This window comes from Peromyscus maniculatus, chromosome 20, assembly GCF_049852395.1.
Source record: "Peromyscus maniculatus bairdii isolate BWxNUB_F1_BW_parent chromosome 20, HU_Pman_BW_mat_3.1, whole genome shotgun sequence".
NCBI classification, from domain to species: domain Eukaryota; kingdom Metazoa; phylum Chordata; class Mammalia; order Rodentia; family Cricetidae; genus Peromyscus; species Peromyscus maniculatus.
This window is the reverse complement of record NC_134871.1, coordinates 67610506-67632723: the sequence shown is the minus strand read 5'-3', so window position 1 is coordinate 67632723 and position 22218 is coordinate 67610506. Positions and strand designations below refer to the sequence as shown.

General features: G+C 56.4%; 1 protein-coding gene across 1 annotated transcript in view; it reads left to right on the top strand.

Annotated features, from left to right (window-relative positions):
- Positions 1–22218, top strand: part of Col2a1 (collagen type II alpha 1 chain) — a 30069-nt gene that overhangs the window by 5013 nt on the left and 2838 nt on the right. The window contains exons 3-49 of the mRNA XM_006974352.3: positions 913–929; positions 1319–1351; positions 1443–1475; positions 1576–1629; positions 1779–1880; positions 2836–2913; positions 3564–3608; positions 3709–3762; positions 4136–4189; positions 4865–4918; positions 5218–5271; positions 5405–5458; positions 5748–5792; positions 6304–6357; positions 9012–9056; positions 9467–9520; positions 10993–11091; positions 11380–11424; positions 11531–11629; positions 11798–11851; positions 12229–12336; positions 12696–12749; positions 12832–12930; positions 13052–13105; positions 13581–13679; positions 14057–14110; positions 14531–14584; positions 14863–14916; positions 15143–15196; positions 15428–15472; positions 15649–15747; positions 15977–16084; positions 16558–16611; positions 16906–16959; positions 17299–17352; positions 17668–17721; positions 18009–18116; positions 18544–18597; positions 18996–19049; positions 19784–19945; positions 20115–20222; positions 20430–20537; positions 20753–20806; positions 20935–21042; positions 21232–21285; positions 21390–21497; positions 21743–21796. Coding sequence (XP_006974414.1) covers positions 913–929; positions 1319–1351; positions 1443–1475; positions 1576–1629; positions 1779–1880; positions 2836–2913; positions 3564–3608; positions 3709–3762; positions 4136–4189; positions 4865–4918; positions 5218–5271; positions 5405–5458; positions 5748–5792; positions 6304–6357; positions 9012–9056; positions 9467–9520; positions 10993–11091; positions 11380–11424; positions 11531–11629; positions 11798–11851; positions 12229–12336; positions 12696–12749; positions 12832–12930; positions 13052–13105; positions 13581–13679; positions 14057–14110; positions 14531–14584; positions 14863–14916; positions 15143–15196; positions 15428–15472; positions 15649–15747; positions 15977–16084; positions 16558–16611; positions 16906–16959; positions 17299–17352; positions 17668–17721; positions 18009–18116; positions 18544–18597; positions 18996–19049; positions 19784–19945; positions 20115–20222; positions 20430–20537; positions 20753–20806; positions 20935–21042; positions 21232–21285; positions 21390–21497; positions 21743–21796 — 3197 coding nt within the window. The remainder of the gene's footprint in view (positions 1–912; positions 930–1318; positions 1352–1442; positions 1476–1575; positions 1630–1778; positions 1881–2835; positions 2914–3563; positions 3609–3708; positions 3763–4135; positions 4190–4864; positions 4919–5217; positions 5272–5404; positions 5459–5747; positions 5793–6303; positions 6358–9011; positions 9057–9466; positions 9521–10992; positions 11092–11379; positions 11425–11530; positions 11630–11797; positions 11852–12228; positions 12337–12695; positions 12750–12831; positions 12931–13051; positions 13106–13580; positions 13680–14056; positions 14111–14530; positions 14585–14862; positions 14917–15142; positions 15197–15427; positions 15473–15648; positions 15748–15976; positions 16085–16557; positions 16612–16905; positions 16960–17298; positions 17353–17667; positions 17722–18008; positions 18117–18543; positions 18598–18995; positions 19050–19783; positions 19946–20114; positions 20223–20429; positions 20538–20752; positions 20807–20934; positions 21043–21231; positions 21286–21389; positions 21498–21742; positions 21797–22218) is intronic.

Genomic DNA, 22218 nt, shown 5'->3' with positions numbered 1-22218 from the left:
TCTACTTTGGGGGTAGAATGCAATGGTGATATTCCCTCTGCATGTTGACCTCCTCTTGGTGTTGACCACCATTTAAGAAGCAGAGGAGCTGAAGGGATGGCTGGGCTCTGGGAGCTGAAAGGGTGGCCATGTTCCCTTATGCAGGTGACAGTTATTAACTCCCAGCTAGAACCAGTGCTGCCATGAATACAGGTGACCGCTTCCCAGCGCTCACACAGTGTCCCATCTCCCTCCAGGGAAGGTGGGCACAAGCAGGAGCCTCCCCATGGCTCCTTGTTCTCTCCTACAAGAGGAGAGTTGAACAGGAATCGAGAAGTTGCCTTTCCTGAATACCTCCCCAACACTGATGCCTGGTATGGTGCAGATTTCGGACACTCTCGGTGTCTGAGGGCCCCCATACCAGTGCAGTGTTGATGGCCCATAGGCCTTTGCTGCTGTGGTGGGGTAGGGGCTTACGAGTTTGGGATGGCTCTGGCTGCAATACTCTTCCTAACGTCTGTGTCCTGCTCTTTTTTGTGCTTGCTTCAAGGAGACTCCACGCTAATGTAAGGCTTCCTCGGCTCACAACTCTTCTTCGGGAGGGCGTGGGTTGGGATGCTTGCCTGACTTGTGGGTCTTTTTTTGCTTTGCCTCCTGGTTGCCTCTTTCCTGCTCACAACCAACCACTCCTGTACACTATGCATGCTTTCTGACTAACAAGGTTAGAGACACCTCCATTCCTGTGAGTCCTCAGTGACAAAAGGGCTCTGTGATCCTAACAACCCCCTCCCCCCAACAGAGGGATGGGGGGGGGAGCCACAGAGGAACCTGCTTCCTTCCTTGGTTGTGGTCCCTTACTTTGATCCTCCAAAGAGAGTTTGCATGACAAGAAATGGTCCCTGTCTCATCTTCTTCTCTTTTTCTCCCTTGCAGGAAAACTAGGGCCAAAGGTAAGGCACACTGTTTTTAACTTCCTCCCACGTGAGGTGTGTGTGAGTGCGGACGCACCTGTGCTATGGTGCATGTGTGTGAGGCGGAAGGGGATGACCCTGAGGGGTTGCTTCTCTCCTCCCACCATAGGCCACCAGGCTGGTGCCATAAGAGCTTTTGGCCACTGGGCCATTTCGGTGGCTCCGTGTTTTGCTTCCCCAATGCTCTTTTCCAGAAGCACTGAGATGCTAATCTGGCCTGGGCCTCTTCTTTAGACTTTAGAAGATGTCAGTCTAGGGGGCGCGCGCGCGCGCGCGGGCTAGGGTGGCCCCGGGTGGGGTTTTCGGGTTTTCGTGTTGGAGCAAATTGGCTCCGCTCAGCTTACTCCTGTCGATGTTTCATGTTGCAGGGCCAGAAAGGAGAACCTGGAGACATCAAGGATGTAAGTATCAATTATCCCCTCCACAACCCATGTACCTGCTGTTCTACATAGGTCCCTCTAACCAACAGGCCTGTGGTTCTCTCTTCCACAGTTCGTAGGACCCAAAGGACCCCCTGGCCCTCAGGTAAGAAAGGGAAGGGTCCCTCGCTCTCTTCTTCCCTTACTGCAACTGAGCCATGGTGGCCTCTAGCCTCATGTCATGCCACCATGCCCCCCACCTTCAGGGACCTGCTGGTGAACAAGGACCCAGAGGTGACCGTGGTGAAAAGGGAGAAAAGGTAAGTGTCGACAAAACTTGACTTGTGTGTTCCCTGGGTCCTCTGAAGGCCGGATCACCCCCCCCCCCCCCCCGAGAGCCGCCTGGGGCAGGGCAGGGGGCTCCCAAGGAAGTGTTGCTTCACGGATGCCTTTTTCTCTTCCTGGCAAGGGTGCACTTGGACCTCGTGGCCGAGATGGAGAGCCTGGTACCCCTGGAAATCCTGGTCCCCCTGGCCCTCCAGGCCCCCCTGGCCCCCCTGGCCTTACTGGAGTAAGTGTCCTTATGTCTCCTTTCTCTGGGCTGGCTCTCCAGAACAGCGGCTTCTAAATTGCTACTTTCACTTACCTGACGGGCCCCAGGACTGCCAGCCGTGTGTACATAGCCTGTTCATAGGCTTTGCCTCGGGCCTGTAATTGAGTGGAATCACATAGGAAGCTTGAGGCTACGGGGCTAAAGGCTGGCTTTTCTCCTCACTGGGTTTCTGTAAAGAAGGCCTTCAGCTACCTGGCTTCCTGGCACCCCATCATGCGGTTGAGTCTTGGGAGTGGGTGTAGGGGTGTGGGAAAAAAAAAATGACTGGGCACTTGTATTTCTCTGGAAGAGCGGTGACCACTGTCCTTGGAAGACATTTGTCCGTGGTCCTTGCCAAGTACATTCCAAGCGACTATTCATTCTCATGAAAGAGCCCCACTGAGTGGAGGTGTGTGGCGACTGTCGTGTTTGGAATCACACCAGCCAACAAATTATAGGACTGCCCGGCTTTTGTACGTGTGCCATTTGGAGGTCTGCTATGTTTGAAATTCTTCAGCTGAAGTGGGCTCACAGACACCTACTACAACCAGCCCTTCCTGAAATATTTCAAGACCAGATCTCAGGCCTTTGCCAGGCGTCACCCATTTGGGAGAACAAAGAACGCCTTTTGAAAGTGATGCTTTATTTATGTAACGTTTTAGAGGGCAAAAAGGTTACAAAGCAGAGCGTGAGGGACTGGGACTATTACCAATAGCACTTGATTCCCCCAGGGAAGTGATTCCTCCACTGTCTCAAGAACACATTCCCCAAACTTGGTCAGTGGTCCCTTTGGTAGTTCTGATCAATACCCAGCCAGTCTCTACTCACTAGAGACGAGGTAGAATTCTCTCTCTCTTCACATAAAGCTCCCTGGCGAGCAGGAAGGAGGACCCAGGGCCCCTCCGCCTCCTAACGCTGTTGCATTGGTTTGCAGAACTTTGCGGCTCAGATGGCTGGAGGATTCGATGAGAAAGCTGGCGGCGCCCAGATGGGGGTGATGCAAGGCCCAATGGTGAGACAGCGGTCCTTAGCTGCCCCAGAGGGAGCGGGTCATCCTTAGGAAAGCCAGAGTCCCAACAACCTCTGCCTTGTAGATCACGGTCGGTTGGGAGCATCTCATCTCCATCCGCTACGCAAAACCTCTCATTTAGTTAGAGCCCGAGGAGTTTGGTTTTTAATGGTGATGGGTGCTGGTTTGAATGAAGCTCCGGGGTGAGTAGGAAGAATGAGGATGGAGAGATGCATGGAGCTGATGGATTAGGCGGCCAGTTGCTATTACTCTTGGAAGGAGAACTGAGGAGCACAGACAGCAGCTACTGTTCCCCCGGCATCCACAAGGCTTCCAGCAGGAAATCTCACCCTGCAGCGCTGGCTTGGCCCATGCTAAATGAAATTCAGACTTTAGTAAACATGGCTGCCATCCAGGAGAGAGCAAGGCCAGCTTCTTGGTCCAAATGGTGCCTATGAAAAAAAAAAATAGGGGGTTGAGTGGGGAGTGGGAAAGAAGAGGGAGCAGCCACTGGAGGCCCCTTGCCCCCGGCCCCATCCCACCCACCAGATCTTCTTGTCCTTTGTCTGACTGCTGACTAGTAGATGGTGGGACCCTGAAGCTGATGATACCGCAGGCCCAGTAAGTCTCTCGTTTTTTCTGTTCCGATGCAGGGCCCCATGGGACCTCGAGGACCCCCAGGCCCTGCCGGTGCCCCTGTAAGTGTTCATTCTTTTCCTCTTGGTGGCTTGTCAGATGCTCATCAAGCTTCGACAGCAGTTTAGGGGGTCAACACGGTGTCATTGCTTTCCCTTCTAGGGCCCTCAAGGATTTCAAGGCACTCCTGGTGAACCTGGCGAGCCTGGTGTCTCTGTGAGTACCATAGGCTACCTACCCTCTCCCAGGAACTTCTAGGGACAGTCTGCAGACCCAAGATACACTGTCCGCTTCTAGGCTCTACCGGCTCTTCCCCACGACTGGAGGGCCATAGAAAACTCAGCTGTTCCTCCCTAGCTATGGAACACTCTTCCAGAGAACCAGTATGGCAGGAACTCCACGATGACACTTCCCCTTCCGGGGGTCACTAGCCCACACTGCCACTTTCTCCCACCATGTTCCCCTTGAGCATTTTGCTCTGACCTTTTCGCTTTTCTCCCTCGTAGGATAACTAGCTCCCCAAACTACCATCCTGCATCTTATCCATTGTATTTCCCTTCCAACCGTCTCTTCAATTCTCCATTTGTAGGGTCCCATGGGTCCCCGTGGTCCTCCAGGCCCTGCTGGAAAACCTGGTGATGACGTGAGTAGACCTGAGAAGGCCCCATATCCCAGGGAGAGTGTGTGCCGAGGCTTCGGGGTGGAGAGGCTTCCCGGGGAACAAGGCTGGCCAGTCCTAAATTCCGGCTGTCTACCACCCACACGCCACTTGCAATTTAGCTTGCGAGGTCTCTGGGGACTGTTTTAGATCTGATGAGAAGGAGAATAATTAAAACATCATTAACTTCAGGAAAGGAAACTGAGAAATCAGAGAAAGGGAAGGAAAACACAAGGCACAAAGCTGTAGAGTAGAAAAACAAAGAAAGACACGTTCCACAAACACCCCAGCATCATCTCAATTGTTAATGAGGTAGGGAAGCTCAGCCCGAGCCAAATGTCTACAGAGGATGAAAAACAGTGGAGACAGGAACTCGCTTTCTTGAGCTCTCTTTATGGCTGGCACCGTACAGTAAAGCCTCTCGAGGTCAGGGCATACAGGCCAGCCCACAGAGCTCTGGGGAGGGCGGCAAACTTCTGAGGAACTTGCTAAAGAATAAATCATGACCCAGGAGAGGCTTTCAGGGAGGGGGCGTCTGCAGGAGGTGGTCAAGATGGGCAGGTAGGCAGATGCACAGCCATCGAGTGAGTGGTTCTGGAGCACTCCAATCCTGCTTATGGGACCTGCCAAGGAAAATGAGACCCCTCTCTTTCTATTCAGGGTGAAGCTGGGAAACCTGGAAAAGCTGGGGAAAGAGGCCTTCCTGGCCCTCAGGTAAAGCTCCATCTTGCGTTTCCAGTGTCTCTCCGTAGACCATACACACCCTTAGCTTGATTAGCTCCGTGTAAAATTGGGCGCTAACGGGTCCTTTGTATGTCCTGCCTTCAAGTTGGCGATCATTTCTGTGTGAGCACAAGGTGATGGTCTGGGTTTGGCTGAGGGAGCTGTGGAGATGCCTGGATGCCTGCTTCTTTTGCCTGCGTGAGCTGCATCTGCCAGTTCTCCGGCAGCCAACAGCAGCCATCACCCATTTTTTTTTTCTTTCCCCTGAGTATCTCCACTTTGCATTGCAGGGTGCTCGTGGATTCCCCGGAACCCCAGGCCTTCCTGGTGTCAAAGGTCACAGAGTAAGTATCATGGATTGGGTAAGGGTGTTGGAAAGCAGGGGCTACCCGGAGGAGAGGAATCATTTTGGGGTGTGCACATTATTTCCTGTGTGGGTTCCCAGATGTGTGATGGAAGCTTCCTCTCGTTTCCCAGGGTTACCCAGGCCTCGATGGTGCTAAGGGAGAAGCTGGTGCTCCAGGTGTGAAGGTAAAGAACCAGGAAACACACAGGGATTGTGACAAAGGACAGGAGGAGACTGTCTGTCTGGTCAAGGAGATGCTGATGGGTTTAAGGAGCTAGAGCATAGTTGGGAACACCCAAGTCTACATCTCGGTAGATGAACAGCAGGCCTTGGAGATGGGAGGGATTGTCTCTCCTGGAATTGAAACTGGCATGTCTCCACCCTCATTGAACCACCAGATCTTTCAATAACCTACCTAGGAAGCTTCTGAACGCTAGGACTCCAAACATTGACCCTGAATGTCTCTTTTCCCAGGGTGAGAGCGGTTCCCCCGGTGAGAACGGTTCCCCGGGCCCAATGGTGAGTATGAGCCACCCACCCGTGGGAAAGTCACCATATGCTCTTAAGATTCCCCTAACAGCCGTCAGAGGGCCACATCGCAAGCTACAGCATCCCTCCAGGCGTGCGTGCAGATAGCTGGCTGTGTGGGTTGATCTGATTATGAGCAAAGCCAACATGCAATAGACAGGTTGTTCAGAATTTCACGTGCCTGTACTTCCTTGAGATAGGAACTGTCAGAAACACCTAGAGTATGTTTCAGGTTTTTTTTTTTTTTTTTTTTTTTTAAATCTGTCTTCAATGTCATCTGGTGCAAAAAATGAGCTCCACAGGCAGCGACAGGGATACACATGGGTCTGCCTGGATGAAACCGTGCTCTGCTGTGCCCTGGGAGCAGGACCTCGGGGCGAGACAGTCCACCAGGGTTGCTCCCCTTTGCTTCCGGGCCACCGTGGGCGGGAAGGGCCCTCCTGCAGAAGTCACCCACCATCCACCATTATGCCAACTTCTACTTGCACTGTGTTGGTTGCAGGGTCCCCGAGGCCTGCCTGGTGAGAGAGGACGGACTGGCCCTGCTGGTGCTGCTGTGAGTGACCCCCAAAGCCCGTTGCCACCCTGTGTTCAACCCTTTATAGACTCTCAAAACAGCTCTGGGATAAGCTGGGCTAGGGGCTACATCCCTGTGATCCTCGTGCCTGAGAAGCTGAGGCAGGAGCATCACAAGTTCAAGGCCAGGTCGGGCAATACCACGAGGGCTTTCTCAACCCTCCCAGCGCCTAGCAAAGACCACCCAACGTGGTGAGGTATAGGGGCATCGTCATTCCAGACGTTTCCATCCTGAGTCTTGCCAACTCGCGAGCTTCAGGTGGGGCGGGGCTGCAGGGCGGAGGGGAGCGCTACAGGATTGTGGGGTGTAAGAATAAGGTTCTCTTCCGCCGTCTGGATCCTTCAGGTCAGGCCCTTCAGCATCCTCTCCCCAATCCGTGCAGTTAGAGTTCGGGAACAGGCTTAGACAGTGATGGCTATCAACGCTGCACTTCCTCTTGATGGGGATGACAGTACCCTAGAACGAGAGAAAAGAGGCTAGCCTTGGCTCACAGGAACCTCCACACTTGATGCTGCCCTGAGTGGTGTCGTGATACGACACCGGTGGCCTCCACTTGGTGGCTCCACCTTGGTTTAGGACCTGGCATGCTTTGCTTTGTCTAATCTTCCCCTCATCCTGCGAGGTAGGATCTGTTCTTCTCATCTAGAGAAGAGGGGATTGAGGCCTAGAAAGAATAAACAGATTGTGCACTGAGGACCCAGACTCTGCTGTGGGAAACCATGAGCCAGGGGACTGGCAGGCAACGCAGGGCATAGGTGGCAGATGTAGGCGCGTAGCTTGGATCCCCAGGCAATAGAGAGGCCTTGTAGGTGCTTGGTCAGGCGAGTGATGTGATGAAAGCCCTGTTTAAGAAAGATTACGGTTTTCTGTTGGTCTGCACCCCAGCCAACCAAGCTCAGAGGCCCCTCCTCCTAGGTCCTTGCAGGGCAACTGAAACAAATCGGCTTCCCTCTACACTGCTGCTTTCTAGAGCATGCAGCATGCATCTGGGTGACGGAAGCGCCCCTCAGTAGCAGGTCTGTGAACTGTCAACCAGAGCTGCTCAAGGACGTAGCCCCAGGGTCATTTTGTGTGAGGCGAAGGAGGCTCTGGGCCTGCTGCTTCTGCAGAGTGGGGGAGCCCTGGCCTGGGGCTTCTCATGAGCCTCAAAGCTGGAGTGGCTCCCTCGTGAAGGGGTGAAGACAGCCTGCTGCCTCTCACATTAGCTTTCTTCCTTACTAGACACAGCAGGTCCTGGGGCTTGGTTCTCTTTGGTGGTTCTTGTCCACATAACGGCCATGCTGGCAGTGCAATTATGAGATTCGGCTTGGAACATTCTCTGCGTTGTGCTGAGGCCTTTTGTGGCCCTCCTCCCTCTGCCTTGGTTTCTGTCGGAGGTCTCCCAGAGACCTCCTGAGCCTCGGTGTGCCTGCAGGCCTGGCTGACTGACTGACTCCTGAGGGACACTACTCTGGGGTTCCCCCAGAAACAGTTTTCCAGAGCACTTGGGTCAGCCAGGAAGAGCCAGGGAGCAGAGTCTGCGTCCCCTCTGCCATTTCTTCCACCGAATCTTGCTTTCTTGCCGCCTACCCCTGGCTGCCAGGCTGGAGGCTCCGAGAGGAGAGCCGGTCCACACCAGGAAGGAGACTGAGTCCCACAGTGCATCCCTCCCTCGTGCATCGGAGGAGAGACAGGGACTTGCAGGAAGGCTCCCCTTAGCCGGCTGGTTCTCAACCTGTGGGTCATGACCCCCCGACAAACCTCTCTAAAAGTATTTACATTACAATTCATAACAGCAGCAAAACTGCAGTTACGAAACAGCAATGGAAATAAGTCTATGGTGGGGGGCGTCACCCCCACATGAGGAACTGTCCTAAACGGTCGCAACATTAGGGAGGTTGAGGACCACTGCCTTAGCCTTCTGGGTCCCCTGCCAGGTCCTAGGCCTGGTTGTATCCCATGTAATGGCTCCCGGAGTTAGGGTAGAACTCCTCATAGGCACTTGAGAATCTTTGAGGTTTTCACCACAAACTAGTGGACTCTGAAAGCACAAGTCCTGTAGAGAAGGAATGGCCTTGAGTGCTTGGCAAAGCCAAGTCTCTCAGAGATAAGAGCTCGTTTATCTGGTGGCCTGTCCTCATCATGGAGTAGGTCCCTAGGCCAGGAGGAAGCATCCTGGGGGTATGCCTGCTGTCCTGAACAGCAGTTGTCTGGGAGGGACCAGAGGTTACCTGTGAATTCACGGAGAGGAGGCTTTGCCTTAGCCTGAACCCAGCCTGCGCACACAGGCAAGTGGCCGCTTGTCTCTGCTGTTTTCCTTTGGCCTGCCCGGTTCACCGGGTTTCTGAAGGATAATTCAGCTTAAAGTCAGGAATACTTGGGACCTAGCTGAGGTTTTAGAAGTGACAGGGCTATTGGGAAGTTGCCCAAGCGTCATTACCCACAAGAGCAAACCCCCCTCCCCCGCTAGCCTCGGTTCACCCCCTCATGCAGACATCCCACAGGGGGTCCCTGCTGCAGACACACCCCTTGCTTATGCTCAGCCTGGGGCACTCCAACATCATGTTCCCACGCTTTATGTGAAGGTGGGCTACAGCGGGCACAGCTGGATCTGTGGGTACCTCTTACATTAGCTCCTTTTTTCTTGGACACAGGGTGCCCGGGGCAACGACGGCCAGCCGGGCCCTGCTGGACCTCCGGTAAGTCCTCCTCCTCCTTAGCAGGTGTGTAGTAGCTGTGTAGCCCTAGGAGCAGCCCTGTAGTCCTATGGGGTGGCTGCTGTACATCAGGAAGGCGGTGGCCCATCCCTTGAGAGTACTGGAAACACTGAATGCAGCCTACTTCCCCGGCTGCCCTCAGCAGTCTCTTCGGAGAGGAGAGGTCAAAGGTCAAAGCCATGTGGCTCCTTATGACATGTAGACTCAGAAACTTGCCAGACAAAGCAAAGTATCCCTCTGAAGTTCCCTGGGGACAGCAGCCGGGACAGTTTCGTCTAGCCACAACGGGCTAGAGCAAAAATCAATCCAAGTGGGGAAGGAGTTGTGAGATGGGTTGTCTCTCTGATCTGCCTAGATCCAGTGTTCACTCTTCATCCCCCTCTTCTCTCCAGGGTCCTATCGGTCCTGCAGGTGGTCCTGGCTTCCCTGGTGCTCCTGGCGCCAAGGTACGTGTGTGTGTGTGTGTGTGTGTGTGTGTGTGTGTGTGATCTGCTGGTCAAACTGAGAATCTCAGAGGCACTCTCTCTCTTCCCATAGCTCTTGCTAAGGGTCCCTTTCCACACCTCCTTCCTTTTAAGGGGTCCCTGCCTCCTAGCCTCTGTGGGTATTCCCAGAGTCTCCCACTGAGAGGGCCAGCAAGGTCTGATGACAGAGGCTGGAAGTCCACCTTGTAGAGAAAGAGGGAAACCTAGAGACTTGTGGGAAAAGACCCGGGAGGGGCTGAAAAGGGAAAGAAGTCGAGGCTGGGGTGTGCAAAAGTTGAAATACCTGAGGGAGCTTGAGGGGAAGGGGAGGACAGAGGAAGGAGATAGTTCTATGCCCTCGACCCCCTTCCTTTTTCTGCATCACTGTAGAAAAAGGTTCTAGGCCCTTGTTAATGTGGTTCTTCCAAGGATTAATAGAGGCCGGTGGGAGGCCAGCCAGCTCAGGGGAAGGCCCCTGTGGCCCAGGAGGGATTCCAGTGTGAATGTCCCTGGGAATGAATACGGAGCCTCCCAGTGACACTGGCATCAGGTTGCTGTTCCACTCCTGGGGGTTTCCATGGCAACCAGACAGTGTCTGAGGCCTCTGGGAGCCGGGTGAAGGAGACCCATTGTGAGGAGGGACAGCGGAAGGTGAGGGGGCCTGACCTTTAGAAAATAATAATTACCAAAGTGAGGCAAGAATGCTGTGTGAAGAAACCTGAGGAGGTGCTGACCTCTCTCCAGGTCAGCAGCCTTCCCCAGGGACTCCAGTCCAGAGAGCCAGATTGCAGCGAGCTGTGACTTTTAGGGAAAAAAAAAAAAGAACAAAAGAAAATAAAAAGAGAGTTTTTATATCGGAGAGGCCTGCCAGTTAACTCAGAGAAAAGAAGAGTCAGGGAGCCTGTCCCAGCTTGCTTCTGCCCTGGCTTACTGGCACCTCAGACAAGCCGAGGCCAAAGCCTGGAGCAGCTCTGATCGCCCAGGCCGGACAGAAGTGAAGCCACTTCTGAGCCGAGATGCTGGAGGAAACAGAAGCCCGAGAGCCTGGGAATCACCCTGGGCTTCTGTTCTTCCATCAGAGAGAAAACACAAAGGGAAAGGAAAGGGACTGCCCGCCTGCCCATCATCCCAGGGCCCTAAGATGGCACATCCGCTAACCCAGGCTTCTCTGACAGGGCGGGGTAGGACCACCAGGCTGCCTGTTGCAGGAACCCAGCAGGCATCTGTGTAGCCGTGTGGGGTTTACAGGGCAGGGGTGAGGTGCAGAGTGGGGAAGGCAGAGAGATGCAGGATGTCATCTCATCATGCTGTTTGGCCAGGTGGGAACAGAAATGGCACACCCTTGTGTGCACACGCCTGCCCACTCGCAGGTGTATGAGCATGTGCAAGAGTCTCCCTGAGTGGCTGCTGCCCCTCCCTCCCTTCACCCTCCCTCTCTCCCCCTCTCTCTCCAGGGGGAAGCTGGCCCCACTGGTGCCCGTGGTCCTGAAGGTGCTCAAGGTCCTCGTGGCGAGCCTGGCAATCCTGGGTCCCCTGGACCCGCAGGCGCTTCTGTAAGTTCCATTCTTTGGCGTGGAAGGGCCGACATCTGTGGCCTTGGCGTGCATGCGTCCCTTGAAGGGGTGCTGGGGCCCAACCACTAAACCTTCATGCTGGCAAGGTTCCTCCCACTGACCCCTAGACCTGTCTCCCTCCGCCCATAGTCCACTTGATGAGATATCAGCAGCAATGCCGCTGAATGCCCTTGTCCCCGACCCCTAGATTGTGGCCTGGCGTGGTGGGCAGGATGGTTGGGTGGGTTCCTTGTTGTTAATTCTGTGGCAATATGATCTCCTCGCCAGGGTAACCCAGGAACTGACGGCATTCCTGGAGCCAAAGGATCTGCTGTAAGTACTGCCTGCCCCTGGGCTGCATCCTCGGGATGGCTCAGGTCCTCCTCATCCTCTCTCCTCACATTCCTCTCTTCTGCTCCCGTCCCGCCGCCACTGACAGGGAGCTCCTGGAATTGCTGGCGCCCCTGGCTTCCCTGGGCCCCGTGGCCCTCCTGGTCCTCAAGGTGCAACTGGTCCTCTGGGCCCCAAAGGCCAGATGGTAAGAGCCTGAAATGATCCCCACGTCCTACCCACATGCCCCTCTGTTCTGTGCCCTCCTGCCCTGGCTCACTGCAGTACGTTTCTGGGGTGGGGGGTGGGTGGGTGGGGAGACAGGCAGGTTCTTGGGAGAGAACACAGTGAGATCATTCTTCTTTCTCTCACTCAGGGTGAGCCCGGCATTGCTGGCTTCAAAGGCGAACAGGGCCCCAAGGGGGAAACCGTGAGTATCTGCCCTCAAGTCTGCCTTTACTGTGGTTCAGCCCCACAGATCGCCCTGATGCCCCCCTGCCCCCTGCCCCCAGCCATTCCCCATCCCAGGTGCTCTCCTGTTGTTCCTGGAGAGGAGAGCAAACTAGGGTCGAGGGGACCCTGGTACGGCTTACTCCCCCAGGTTGAATAGCTCGAGGTCCAAGCCATCTCCTTGTCTTGGGCTGCTTCTGCTCCTCCATGGCTGATCCTGTCTGGCCCCTCTTTGCCCACCCCCCCCCCCCAAAAAAAAAAACATGTCCCCAAAGCTACTTCCTCTGAACACCAGGCCAGTGCTTTTCCCAAGGCAAGGTGAAAACGTTACTCTGTTTCTCTTGTGTTTGTCATCAGGGCCCTGCTGGGCCCCAGGGAGCCCCTGGTCCTGCTGGTGAAGAAGGTAAAAGAGGTGCCCGAGGGGAGCCAGGCGGTGCTGGGCCCATCGGCCCCCCTGGAGAAAGAGTAAGTAAGCAAGCAGATCCCAGGTCTACAAGTCTGGTCCCGTGGCTCTCTGATTTGGCCATGCCCCATGACTTTTCTGGATAATGTTCTCTTCTCTGCACCACCCAACACCAGGGACACAGGCATCCTTAGCCTGTCTGTGCCCCCTGTCCCAAGGGGGGCATAAAACTGAGCTTCTTCCTAGAGAGGTGGGGACAGGTTTCTAGACGTTAGGTTATAGGCTCTCGGGGTTTTGCACCCAAAGATACTGTACAGGTTGGGGGTGGATGGGATGGCCCCCTGGAACCTAGTGGGACTCTTTCCAGGCATGGTGGAGAGAAACCATCCTCACCCTCTGCCTCTTGCCTACTTCTCGCTAGGGTGCCCCTGGCAACCGCGGTTTCCCGGGTCAAGATGGTCTGGCAGGTCCCAAGGTGAGTGGAGAAAGAGAGTCTTGGTCTCTCCCCGTTTCCCTGGCTACAAAGCATTCCACTGACTTTGTCTCCTCTGGTGTAGGGTGCCCCTGGAGAGCGAGGACCTAGTGGCCTGGCTGGTCCCAAGGGAGCCAATGGTGACCCGGGTCGTCCTGGAGAACCTGGCCTTCCTGGAGCCCGGGTAAGGAGGAAGGCGACCCTCACTGCCTTCCCACCCACATCATCCAAGCTGTGCTGCTAGAATTGGGAGGTTTGGGGTCTGCCCCTGACTTATATTGATCTCCTCTCTCTCCCGAACAAAGGGTCTTACAGGTCGTCCTGGTGATGCTGGTCCTCAAGGCAAAGTTGGTCCTTCTGTAAGTCAATCACTCTGAGTGAGGTCCCTGGGAGAATAGGGGATATGATTCAGGAGACGATGGGAGGGGAGAAGGGAGTCTGGGCGAAGGCAGTCTAGGATTCTGTACATCTTGAGAATGGGGTAAGAGATAGATGGTAGGTTTTACGGCCAGACATGCATGACCTGTACTGTGAGCTCTGAAAATCACACACACGTGTACATACACACACCCACAAGCATACTCGCATGCACACACAATGCATTTGAGCATCTTCTAGGAGGAGGAGTGGGAACAAAGATTAGAGGTTCAGGGGAGACTTCTGAGGCAGGAGCACCTTCCTGTAGATAGGTCCATATGGGGGGGGGGTTGGCCTAGATGTATGCACACAGCTGGCACTTCTTTCCACACCTGTCACACAGTAGGCACTTAGGAGATATTGATGGGACATATGATCAGAGGGACTATGTTCAGAGAACTGCATCCTGTCTTTCAGGGAGTCCCTGGTGAAGACGGCCGCCCTGGACCTCCTGGTCCTCAGGGAGCTCGTGGGCAGCCTGGTGTCATGGGTTTCCCTGGCCCCAAAGGTGCCAACGTAAGTAACAGTCTGCTCTCCCAACTCCTTTGTCGTCTTCTGTATCCTCTGGAGAAGGGGCGGCTTTCTGAACAGAGTCCACCCAGGGCAGGTGACCAATGGGCTCTCAGTGTCATGGACAGCCCTGTCCTCCATGTCCTCCCAGGGATGCATGTGGCCTGGGGGAGACTTGTGTGCCTTAGAACCTTAGGACATCACCTCTGTGACATTATGCCGTAGAGCCTGGGTGGCCTGGATGCCTCTGAGTATCCGAGAAGGGGCTGATGTTTGATGTTACCTCCTGCTGGGCACCGGGATGGGGCGGGCTCCTTAGCCTACTCTCTGCCTCACTCCATCCTCACCCACCCAGCTCACGGTCCTCTCTCCCCTTCTTTCAGGGCGAGCCTGGCAAGGCTGGTGAGAAGGGGCTGGCTGGTGCCCCTGGCCTGAGGGTAAGTGTTCTCCTCACTGCCTAGGGCTTGGTGGTGGTGGTGGAATGCCCTGGAATGCCCTACCAGGGATGGGAGGTGGGACTCCCTAGGCATGGCCTTCGGGGCCTTGGTTATCAAGAGTTGATTCTTACGGCTGAGCACGTGCTAGGCTGTGCCTGCTGGGATCTCCCCGGAGGGCCTATTGGCTGCTGAGGGGTTTCAGAGGCAAGGCTCAGGGTACAGAGGAAGATGTCTGGGTGGAGAAAGGCTGAGGGAAATGGCGGGTCCAGTGTGGAGGGACAGGAAGGGGTAGAGATGGAGGTTCCATCCGGGGCCTGGTTGACCTGAAAACCTCAGCCCCCCCAAAATACATCTGCTGGCCTCAGGTGTCACCATGGGGCATACATAAGTCATTACCACTCTTGTTCCTCTGCCCTGTAGGGCCTGCCTGGCAAGGACGGGGAGACAGGAGCTGCAGGACCCCCTGGCCCTGCTGTAAGTATCTACCCAACGTCTCCGGGGGGCTGTGTGGGAGCTAAAACAAAGAACCTTACATCCATCGAGCAGTGGAGGCGACAGATAAGGATCTGGGCCGAACCGTCCCCAGATGAGAGAGGGGGTCCTGGAGGTAGTGGGACCTACCTAGAGGAAGGAAGTGTGGGTAGATGGCGGAGGTGAAGAGCCTGGCCGCATGACCTCTTAAGGGTCAGCGCAGGAAGGCTTCTAATCCACTCCCCAGGGTCCCCTCGGCTCACCTTTTCTTTCTTCTGCAGGGACCCGCTGGGGAACGAGGCGAGCAGGGCGCTCCTGGGCCCTCCGGGTTCCAGGTAGGTGGCTGGACCAGACTTTCTGTGTGGTCCCTTCCCACGTCTAGAACTTTCTGGGCACACGCAATGGGTAGCAGGTCCACTCCTCTCATGGGGAGCCAGGGGATGAGGCCCCCCTACCTGGCCCTTGTTGCTATCGCCTAATGGTTTGCCCTGTGCTGTGCCTTCCTGGAGGCCAAGGAGGCAAACTCACCTCTTTGCTAATCCATGTCATTTTGGCTTCCAGGGACTTCCTGGCCCGCCCGGTCCCCCAGGTGAAGGTGGAAAACAAGGTGACCAGGTAAGTACGGAGCTCTTTGAACCTGTTTAGGTTTAGCTGATGTCGGGGAGACAAGGCAAAGGGTGTGGGAAGAGCCCCCACGAAGCCTGGGAATGTCCCAGACCTGATTCCCCATCTCCCGACACCTGTCTGAGCTCAGCCCTCCTGTGCGCATGTTCAGCCACTGTGGGAGGCATGTTCTGGGGTCTGGAGCAGGCGACCTTCACTCTTACATCCTTTTTTGTTCTCTAGGGTATTCCTGGTGAAGCTGGAGCCCCTGGTCTTGTGGGTCCCAGGGTGAGTGTCCTGTCATCCAATGCTGGGGTCTCCCTGGGCCTGCCTTCTCTCCATTCAGTTTTGCCCATGCCTCCCAGCATGGCAGCCTGCCTTGGGTTCTCGGGGACCCTCCACCTCCCCCCATCTCATCTTTCCCACCACTTTTGCCTGATTGCTGCCCGGTGTCTCTTCCACAGGGTGAACGAGGTTTCCCAGGTGAACGTGGCTCTCCTGGCGCACAAGGCCTGCAGGGCGCCCGTGGTCTGCCTGGCACTCCCGGTACTGACGGTCCCAAAGTAAGTGAGGCCAAGTCCTGCAGGGGTCTTCTATCCAGCCCCAGGGAGACCCGCTGAGAGGAGGGAGGCGGAGGGGGGACACACAGGAAGGAGGACCGGGGGGATTGGTGGGAGGTGGTGCTGGGAAGGGGATTGAAGGGGGGACAGCATTCGGGACACTGGTTTCCTAGGCTGCACACAGTGGGGCCCTGAGAGAGGCCCTGCTCACTCCTCTTGTCTTCCACTCTAGGGTGCACCTGGTCCAGATGGCCCCCCTGGGGCTCAGGGTCCTCCAGGTCTACAGGGAATGCCTGGCGAGAGGGGGGCAGCTGGGATTGCTGGACCCAAGGGAGACAGAGTAAGTACTAGAATACTGCACATCTCTCCAAAGCCACAACTGCCACACTTGTGCCCCTCACACTCACCCCACACTTCTGCCCCTCACACTCACCCCACACTTCTGCCCCTCACACTCATCCCACACTTCTGCCCCTCACACTCATCCCACACTTCTGCCCCCTCACACTCACCCCACACTTCTGCCCCTCACACTCATCCCACACTTCTGCCCCTCACACTCGTTCTTGTACTTCTGAAGATGAGGGTCCTGGTCATTCTTGGAGAAACTAGGAGCTCCTCCCGTCCTCCGAAAACGCCCCTCTCTGCTTCGGTGACATTCTTTCCTTCTCCTCTGAGTCCCTTGTCTCCAGCCCTGAGACCACAGAAAATACCTCTTAGGCAAGGACTGGGTTCCAGAACCTTAGCCAGGTAGGGCTGAACTGGCAGCTGGTTCCGAAGGGCCCCTCAAGGACCTGGTTTTCTCTCCCGCAGGGCGATGTTGGTGAGAAAGGCCCAGAGGGAGCTCCTGGAAAGGACGGCACACGAGTACGTGAATGTTGGTTATAGGACTTGGGAGCGGGCGTGGGGGCAGATGCCTCTGGTGTTCCCATACAGGCGTTCCCATGGGTCTCTAGCACCCAAAAACGGGGGAGGGGCTGGGAAACCATGGGGACTTCCCTTTTGGATCTCAGGACCAGACAGTGAGTGGGGGGGGGGGCTCTTAGACCATGCAAGGGTACACCAAAGTTATTGGGTACAGGGCGCCCAGAATCCTTGAGGAACCTAATGACACTGGCCTGACCCTGCCTGCCTCCTTTACCGGCCTCTTTCTCTCTCCAGGGTCTGACTGGGCCCATCGGGCCCCCAGGTCCGGCGGGTGCCAATGGCGAGAAGGTGAGTTGTGGATGGTCTTCCTCCCTCTGTCCACCGCCTCCAGAATGTCTCCCCCTTACCTCCTGCCAGACACAGCCAAACCTCACTCATTGGCCATCACCTTCCACCCTGGGGTGAAGGGTGGGGTCCTGTTAGTGCATGACCTGTGTGGCCTTTAAGGTGGGGCAGCCAGCCTGGTAGAACAGTGCCCTCAGCCCAGGTCTTGAAGAGGCAGCTGGGGCAGCTGCGACCAGAAAAGAGCTGGATGTGGGGATGGGGTGCCCTTCCCAACATCAGGGCGTCCTGGGTGCACTCGGCTCCTTGGGGGCCCACTCTAATCCTTTCCTTCTCAACTCCAAGGGGGATGCCGGACCTGCTGGCCCTGCAGGAAGTACTGGCGCTCGTGGTGCTCCGGTGAGCATGTCCCTCTCAATCAGGCTCTCCCTGGCCCCGGCAGTGAGGAAGCCAGCCTGACCCTGTGCTTTGGGACTAGGGGTGGGAGGAGAGGAGAGTCGAAAGGGGAAAGGCACAGAGGCCCGGGCGACGGCCAGCGCTTAGGACCTTTGAGCCAAGAGAGACGTCCTGTTCTGGGTCCCTGGGACTCAGGACGCCCAGACACCTTCTCTCTGGGGGAGGCTGGACCTGGACCTGGGCTGTGCGGTGGGTTCGGACTCTGAGGAGAGCGTAGAGGCAGGTAACAGGACCTGACCCCTCCTGGTCCCCTCATAGGGTGAACGTGGAGAGACCGGGCCACCTGGACCTGCTGGATTCGCTGGACCTCCTGTGAGTATCTGTCTACTCCATTCCCACCCGACTGTGTGCAGTCTGGCTCCACAGCCAGAACTCAAGGGTACCTTCTGGTGGGGGAGAGAGAAAGGGAGGGCGAGCAGGACATAGAGGGAGAAATTTCTTTTCCTCCTTTCACATTTCCATTCCAACATAACAACACTGTCTTAAACCCAGTTTTCAGGCCCCGGGTAGGTGTCTGCTCAGGTACTCTAACCATTGGCGGAAGCTGGCGCAGTCAGGCTGCCTCCCTCTCCTTCATCTGTCCCTTCTGCCTATTACAGGGTGCTGACGGCCAGCCTGGCGCCAAGGGTGAGCAAGGAGAGGCCGGGCAGAAAGGAGACGCTGGTGCCCCCGGTCCCCAAGGCCCCTCTGGAGCTCCTGGGCCACAGGTGAGGATTGCTGAGTTCAGAGGCAGGGGCTGCCGGGACAGGAGGAGGGCTTTGGTAGATCAGGCCGACAGAGTCTAACTGGGAGCCTGGTGGACACCTCAGCTGTGTAGGGAGGGGCTTTTGTTAGGTTATGGTGCGTGGGCACGCAGATGGGGTATTAGGTCACCAGCACCAGGTACAGGCTGTGTCCCTGACCACAAAGCAGCTGGTTCCCCGAGGGAGCAGAGAGGTCTCCCAGGTTGAAACCCTGGGGTTGTCCTGTAGAAGCCTTGCCGAGTCAGATCCTGGAGTCTCTTATGATAGCCTTTTGTAGACTGGGTTCCTAGTGTCAAGAAGCCTGGCCCTCAGGAGTCCTGCGTTAAGGTCCAGATGATGCTTACTGCCTTCCCCAGGTCCGCCAGACCTCACTGCCTTCTTTCCTTCCCAGGGTCCTACTGGAGTGACTGGTCCTAAGGGAGCCCGAGGTGCCCAAGGCCCCCCGGTGAGTAAGAGTTCTGGCCCATGATATCTGCAATGGGTTAGCTTCAGGAATCTCCATCTCCTCCCTCCCCAGCCCTAACCATGCCCAGCCTGAGCCCACTCTGCAGGCTGGCAGGAGAGAGGGCACCTCACTTGGCTGCGTGCACAGTCCTCCCAGAGTCCCCAGCCCTCAGCTCTGCCACTCAGCTCCCTGAAGGCTGGGTGGTCCCAGCTCAGGCCTGATTATGTGGCCAGGGGCAGGGGGGTCCCCTTTTCCCTCTAGAACCTCACTTGCTCTGTAGCCTTTAACCCTTTGATTCCCCACCTCTGAGACATACGCTCGAGACCTACCAACTTGATTCTCCTGCTTGCCGAGAACCTGAAGTATTCAGGATCTTCCCCACCCCTCCATGCCCACAGGGAGCCACTGGATTCCCTGGAGCTGCTGGCCGCGTTGGACCCCCAGGCTCTAATGTAAGTGTCCTTCCTGATTTAGATCTACCTTTCTCCTGGCATGGGAGACCCAGCTAGGGTCAGAACCATCTGGAGCAGTCCACCAAACATAGGGCTAAAAGCCTATAGCCTTGAGTCCTCTTCTCCATTCCGACCAATGGGAAGAACAGCTGACTGGCCATTGGGGGAGTGGCGGGGGTGGGTGGGGGGGGTGGGGACGACACCCCACTCAGCCTTCCTGGTTGGCTTGGGATCACCCTCAGACTTGATATACTGGAAGGGCTGACAGGATGCCTTTCATCTGGGACATGGTTCCTAAGCCTGTTCAATGTACATGGATCCACACTCCATTAAAGAAACCCATAAGCCCTAGACTACTAGATACTCAGGGGGTCTGGGGGTGGGCTTCAGTGAGGGAGGAGGTAAGGAAGGAAAAACTCCGTTCACCAACACCGAGTGTGGAGGAAGTGATGCTGGGTGAAGAGAAGGCTGGGTCACAGGGGGCAATGTTGGAGCTGTTTCTGGAGGAACCCGTTATAGAGGATGAAGGTGATCCCCAGCAGGAGAAACCCACCTGGGTGAGGAAAGGCCAGGCAGGGTGATGGAGGCCACAGCTGGCTGCCCAGAGCTCTCACAGGAGAGAGGAGAGCAGAAATGGGCAGTTGCGGGATGCCTTGCCCCCGAAACTACGGTGGCTTCAGTAGCTTGGATGAGGAGGGTGACGAGTTATCACTTCCTACATTTGTTCCTCCTAGGGCAACCCTGGACCCCCTGGTCCCCCTGGTCCTTCTGGAAAAGATGGTCCCAAAGGTGCTCGAGGAGACACTGGTTCCCCCGGCCGAGCTGGTGACCCTGGGCTTCAAGGTCCTGCAGGACCTTCTGGCGAGAAAGGAGAACCTGGAGATGATGGCCCCCCTGTAAGTACCCTGCTAGGCCCAGGAGAGGCACCTGAGCTCCTCCACGCACTAGGAGGAAGGTGCGGTGCTGTGGGAATTGTGGGAAGGGAGCCGCACAGGATGTACTCAATGGGTGGGAAGGGTCCCGGCCAGGGCCAGCCTCTGTGACAACTCTTTCTTCTTCCCCTAGGGTTCTGATGGTCCTCCAGGTCCCCAGGGGCTGGCTGGGCAAAGGGGCATCGTTGGTCTGCCTGGACAGCGTGGTGAGAGAGGATTCCCCGGCCTTCCCGGGCCATCGGTGAGTGAAGGATGCTTTTCCCCTCAGCCCTGGCTCAGCCCCAGAGCTCCTAACTAAGTATTCTTGCTGCACGGGCACCTCTGCCTTCCTTCGACTCAGCATCCTTGGAAGCATCCCTCTGTCAGCTGTACCCCCTGGAGGGGGTGGTGGAGTCCTGGCAGGGATGCTCAGCATGCACACTCACCGTCCTTGTCTCTGTTCTTGCAGGGTGAGCCTGGCAAGCAGGGTGCCCCCGGTGCATCTGGAGACAGAGGTCCTCCTGGCCCCGTGGGTCCTCCTGGCCTGACAGGTCCTGCAGGTGAACCTGGACGAGAGGTGAGCCCAAGAGCTTGGCGTGGTGGGAGGATCTGGAGGGACGGACAAGCGAGGCTGGGACTTGTGTGTACAAGGGGGGAGGGAGGGTGGAAGTTCACGGAGGATGTGAGACCCAGAGCCTTAGCTGGGCAGAAGTGAACAGGCCCAGGCTTCAGGCCAGGGTGAGACGGCAAACAGGGAGCAGATCTAAGTGAATTCTTACGTCCCTTGTCCAGGGCAGCCCTGGTGCTGATGGACCCCCCGGCAGAGATGGTGCAGCTGGAGTCAAGGTGAGTGACGGGTGTCTACCCTGGATGGGAGGTGAGGGACGGACTGGGCTTACCATGCCAGTCTGGGTAGTAAGGATCTCACCTCTTCTGGAACGTCCTTTGCTGAACCTGATCCCTTGCTCCTACAGGGCGACCGGGGTGAGACTGGTGCCCTGGGCGCCCCTGGGGCTCCCGGGCCCCCTGGAGCTCCTGGCCCTGCTGGCCCAACTGGCAAACAAGGAGACAGAGGAGAGTCTGTGAGTATCCTGAACTCAGAGATGCTGCCGTCAAGAGGGTGACCAGGTGGCAGGGGGTGTTTCACGCTTGCTTACCCATTTTGAGCACCTAGGGGTAGCCAGCCCCTGGGTCTGGGGACCGCTGGGCCCCTAGGCAGGTGTGGAGATGAGCTTCCATGTCCTGATGCTATTCTTACTCTCCCCTCACAGGGTGCACAAGGTCCGATGGGCCCCTCAGGACCCGCTGGAGCCCGGGGAATCCCAGTAAGTACTGGAGCGTTTTGTACTGAGTCCCCTGCCGAGGAGGGTCTCCGGCAAGAGACATATGAGCCAGGACCTGACCGAATCGGTGTTTTTCTTTCGCATAGGGCCCTCAAGGCCCCCGAGGTGACAAAGGAGAAACTGGAGAGGCTGGCGAGAGGGGACTGAAGGGTCACCGAGGCTTCACTGGACTGCAGGGTCTGCCTGGCCCTCCGGTGGGTGTCACTGCACGTCATTGTCCACGAGGGGGCGGCCCAAGGCCTTCCATTCTTCAGGCCCACTGAGCTTCCTTTGCTACCGAAAAGGCTTGAAGTCTTCCCCGGGGTGGGGGGGGGGCTCTCTCAGGCGGAAGGGGAAGAGAGGAGGGGGTGGGCAGGGCATATGCTTGCTCCCCACTTTGAAGGAGACGGATTTCTATATCCAGCTGTGCTGACACCTGCTATTTTTGTCCTTTCCACAGGGTCCTTCTGGAGATCAGGGTGCTTCCGGCCCGGCTGGTCCTTCTGGCCCTAGAGTAAGTGAGCCGATTCTGGGGAGGGAGTGAGCCTTTCAGCTGGGTGGCTTCTCCAGGAGATGGATGGGGGTGGGCATTGCTTCTGTAGGGAGCCTTGGGCTCAGCAGCCCTTACTCAGGAGGTGACCCCGAGAAAAGGAGGACTTTCTTACAATGGCTACGGCACCTGAGGTCACAGTGACTGGAAGACAAACCTGATTTAAAAAAAAAAAAAAAGGTTTTTATAAACATGACTTAGGAGGATCGGAGAGACATGGAGCTGTCTGCTGGTTCTTGGCTGAATGGAGATGGACTTGGGGAGTGTGGCTGAGCATTTCTGAGAACGGGAGGCAGGGTGGTCTGACTGGTCATCACAATGGCCTCCCGTGTAGCTTGGCTGCTCCGCGGATGCTCCTGGGAGGGAGGGACGGTTTTCTCACTATC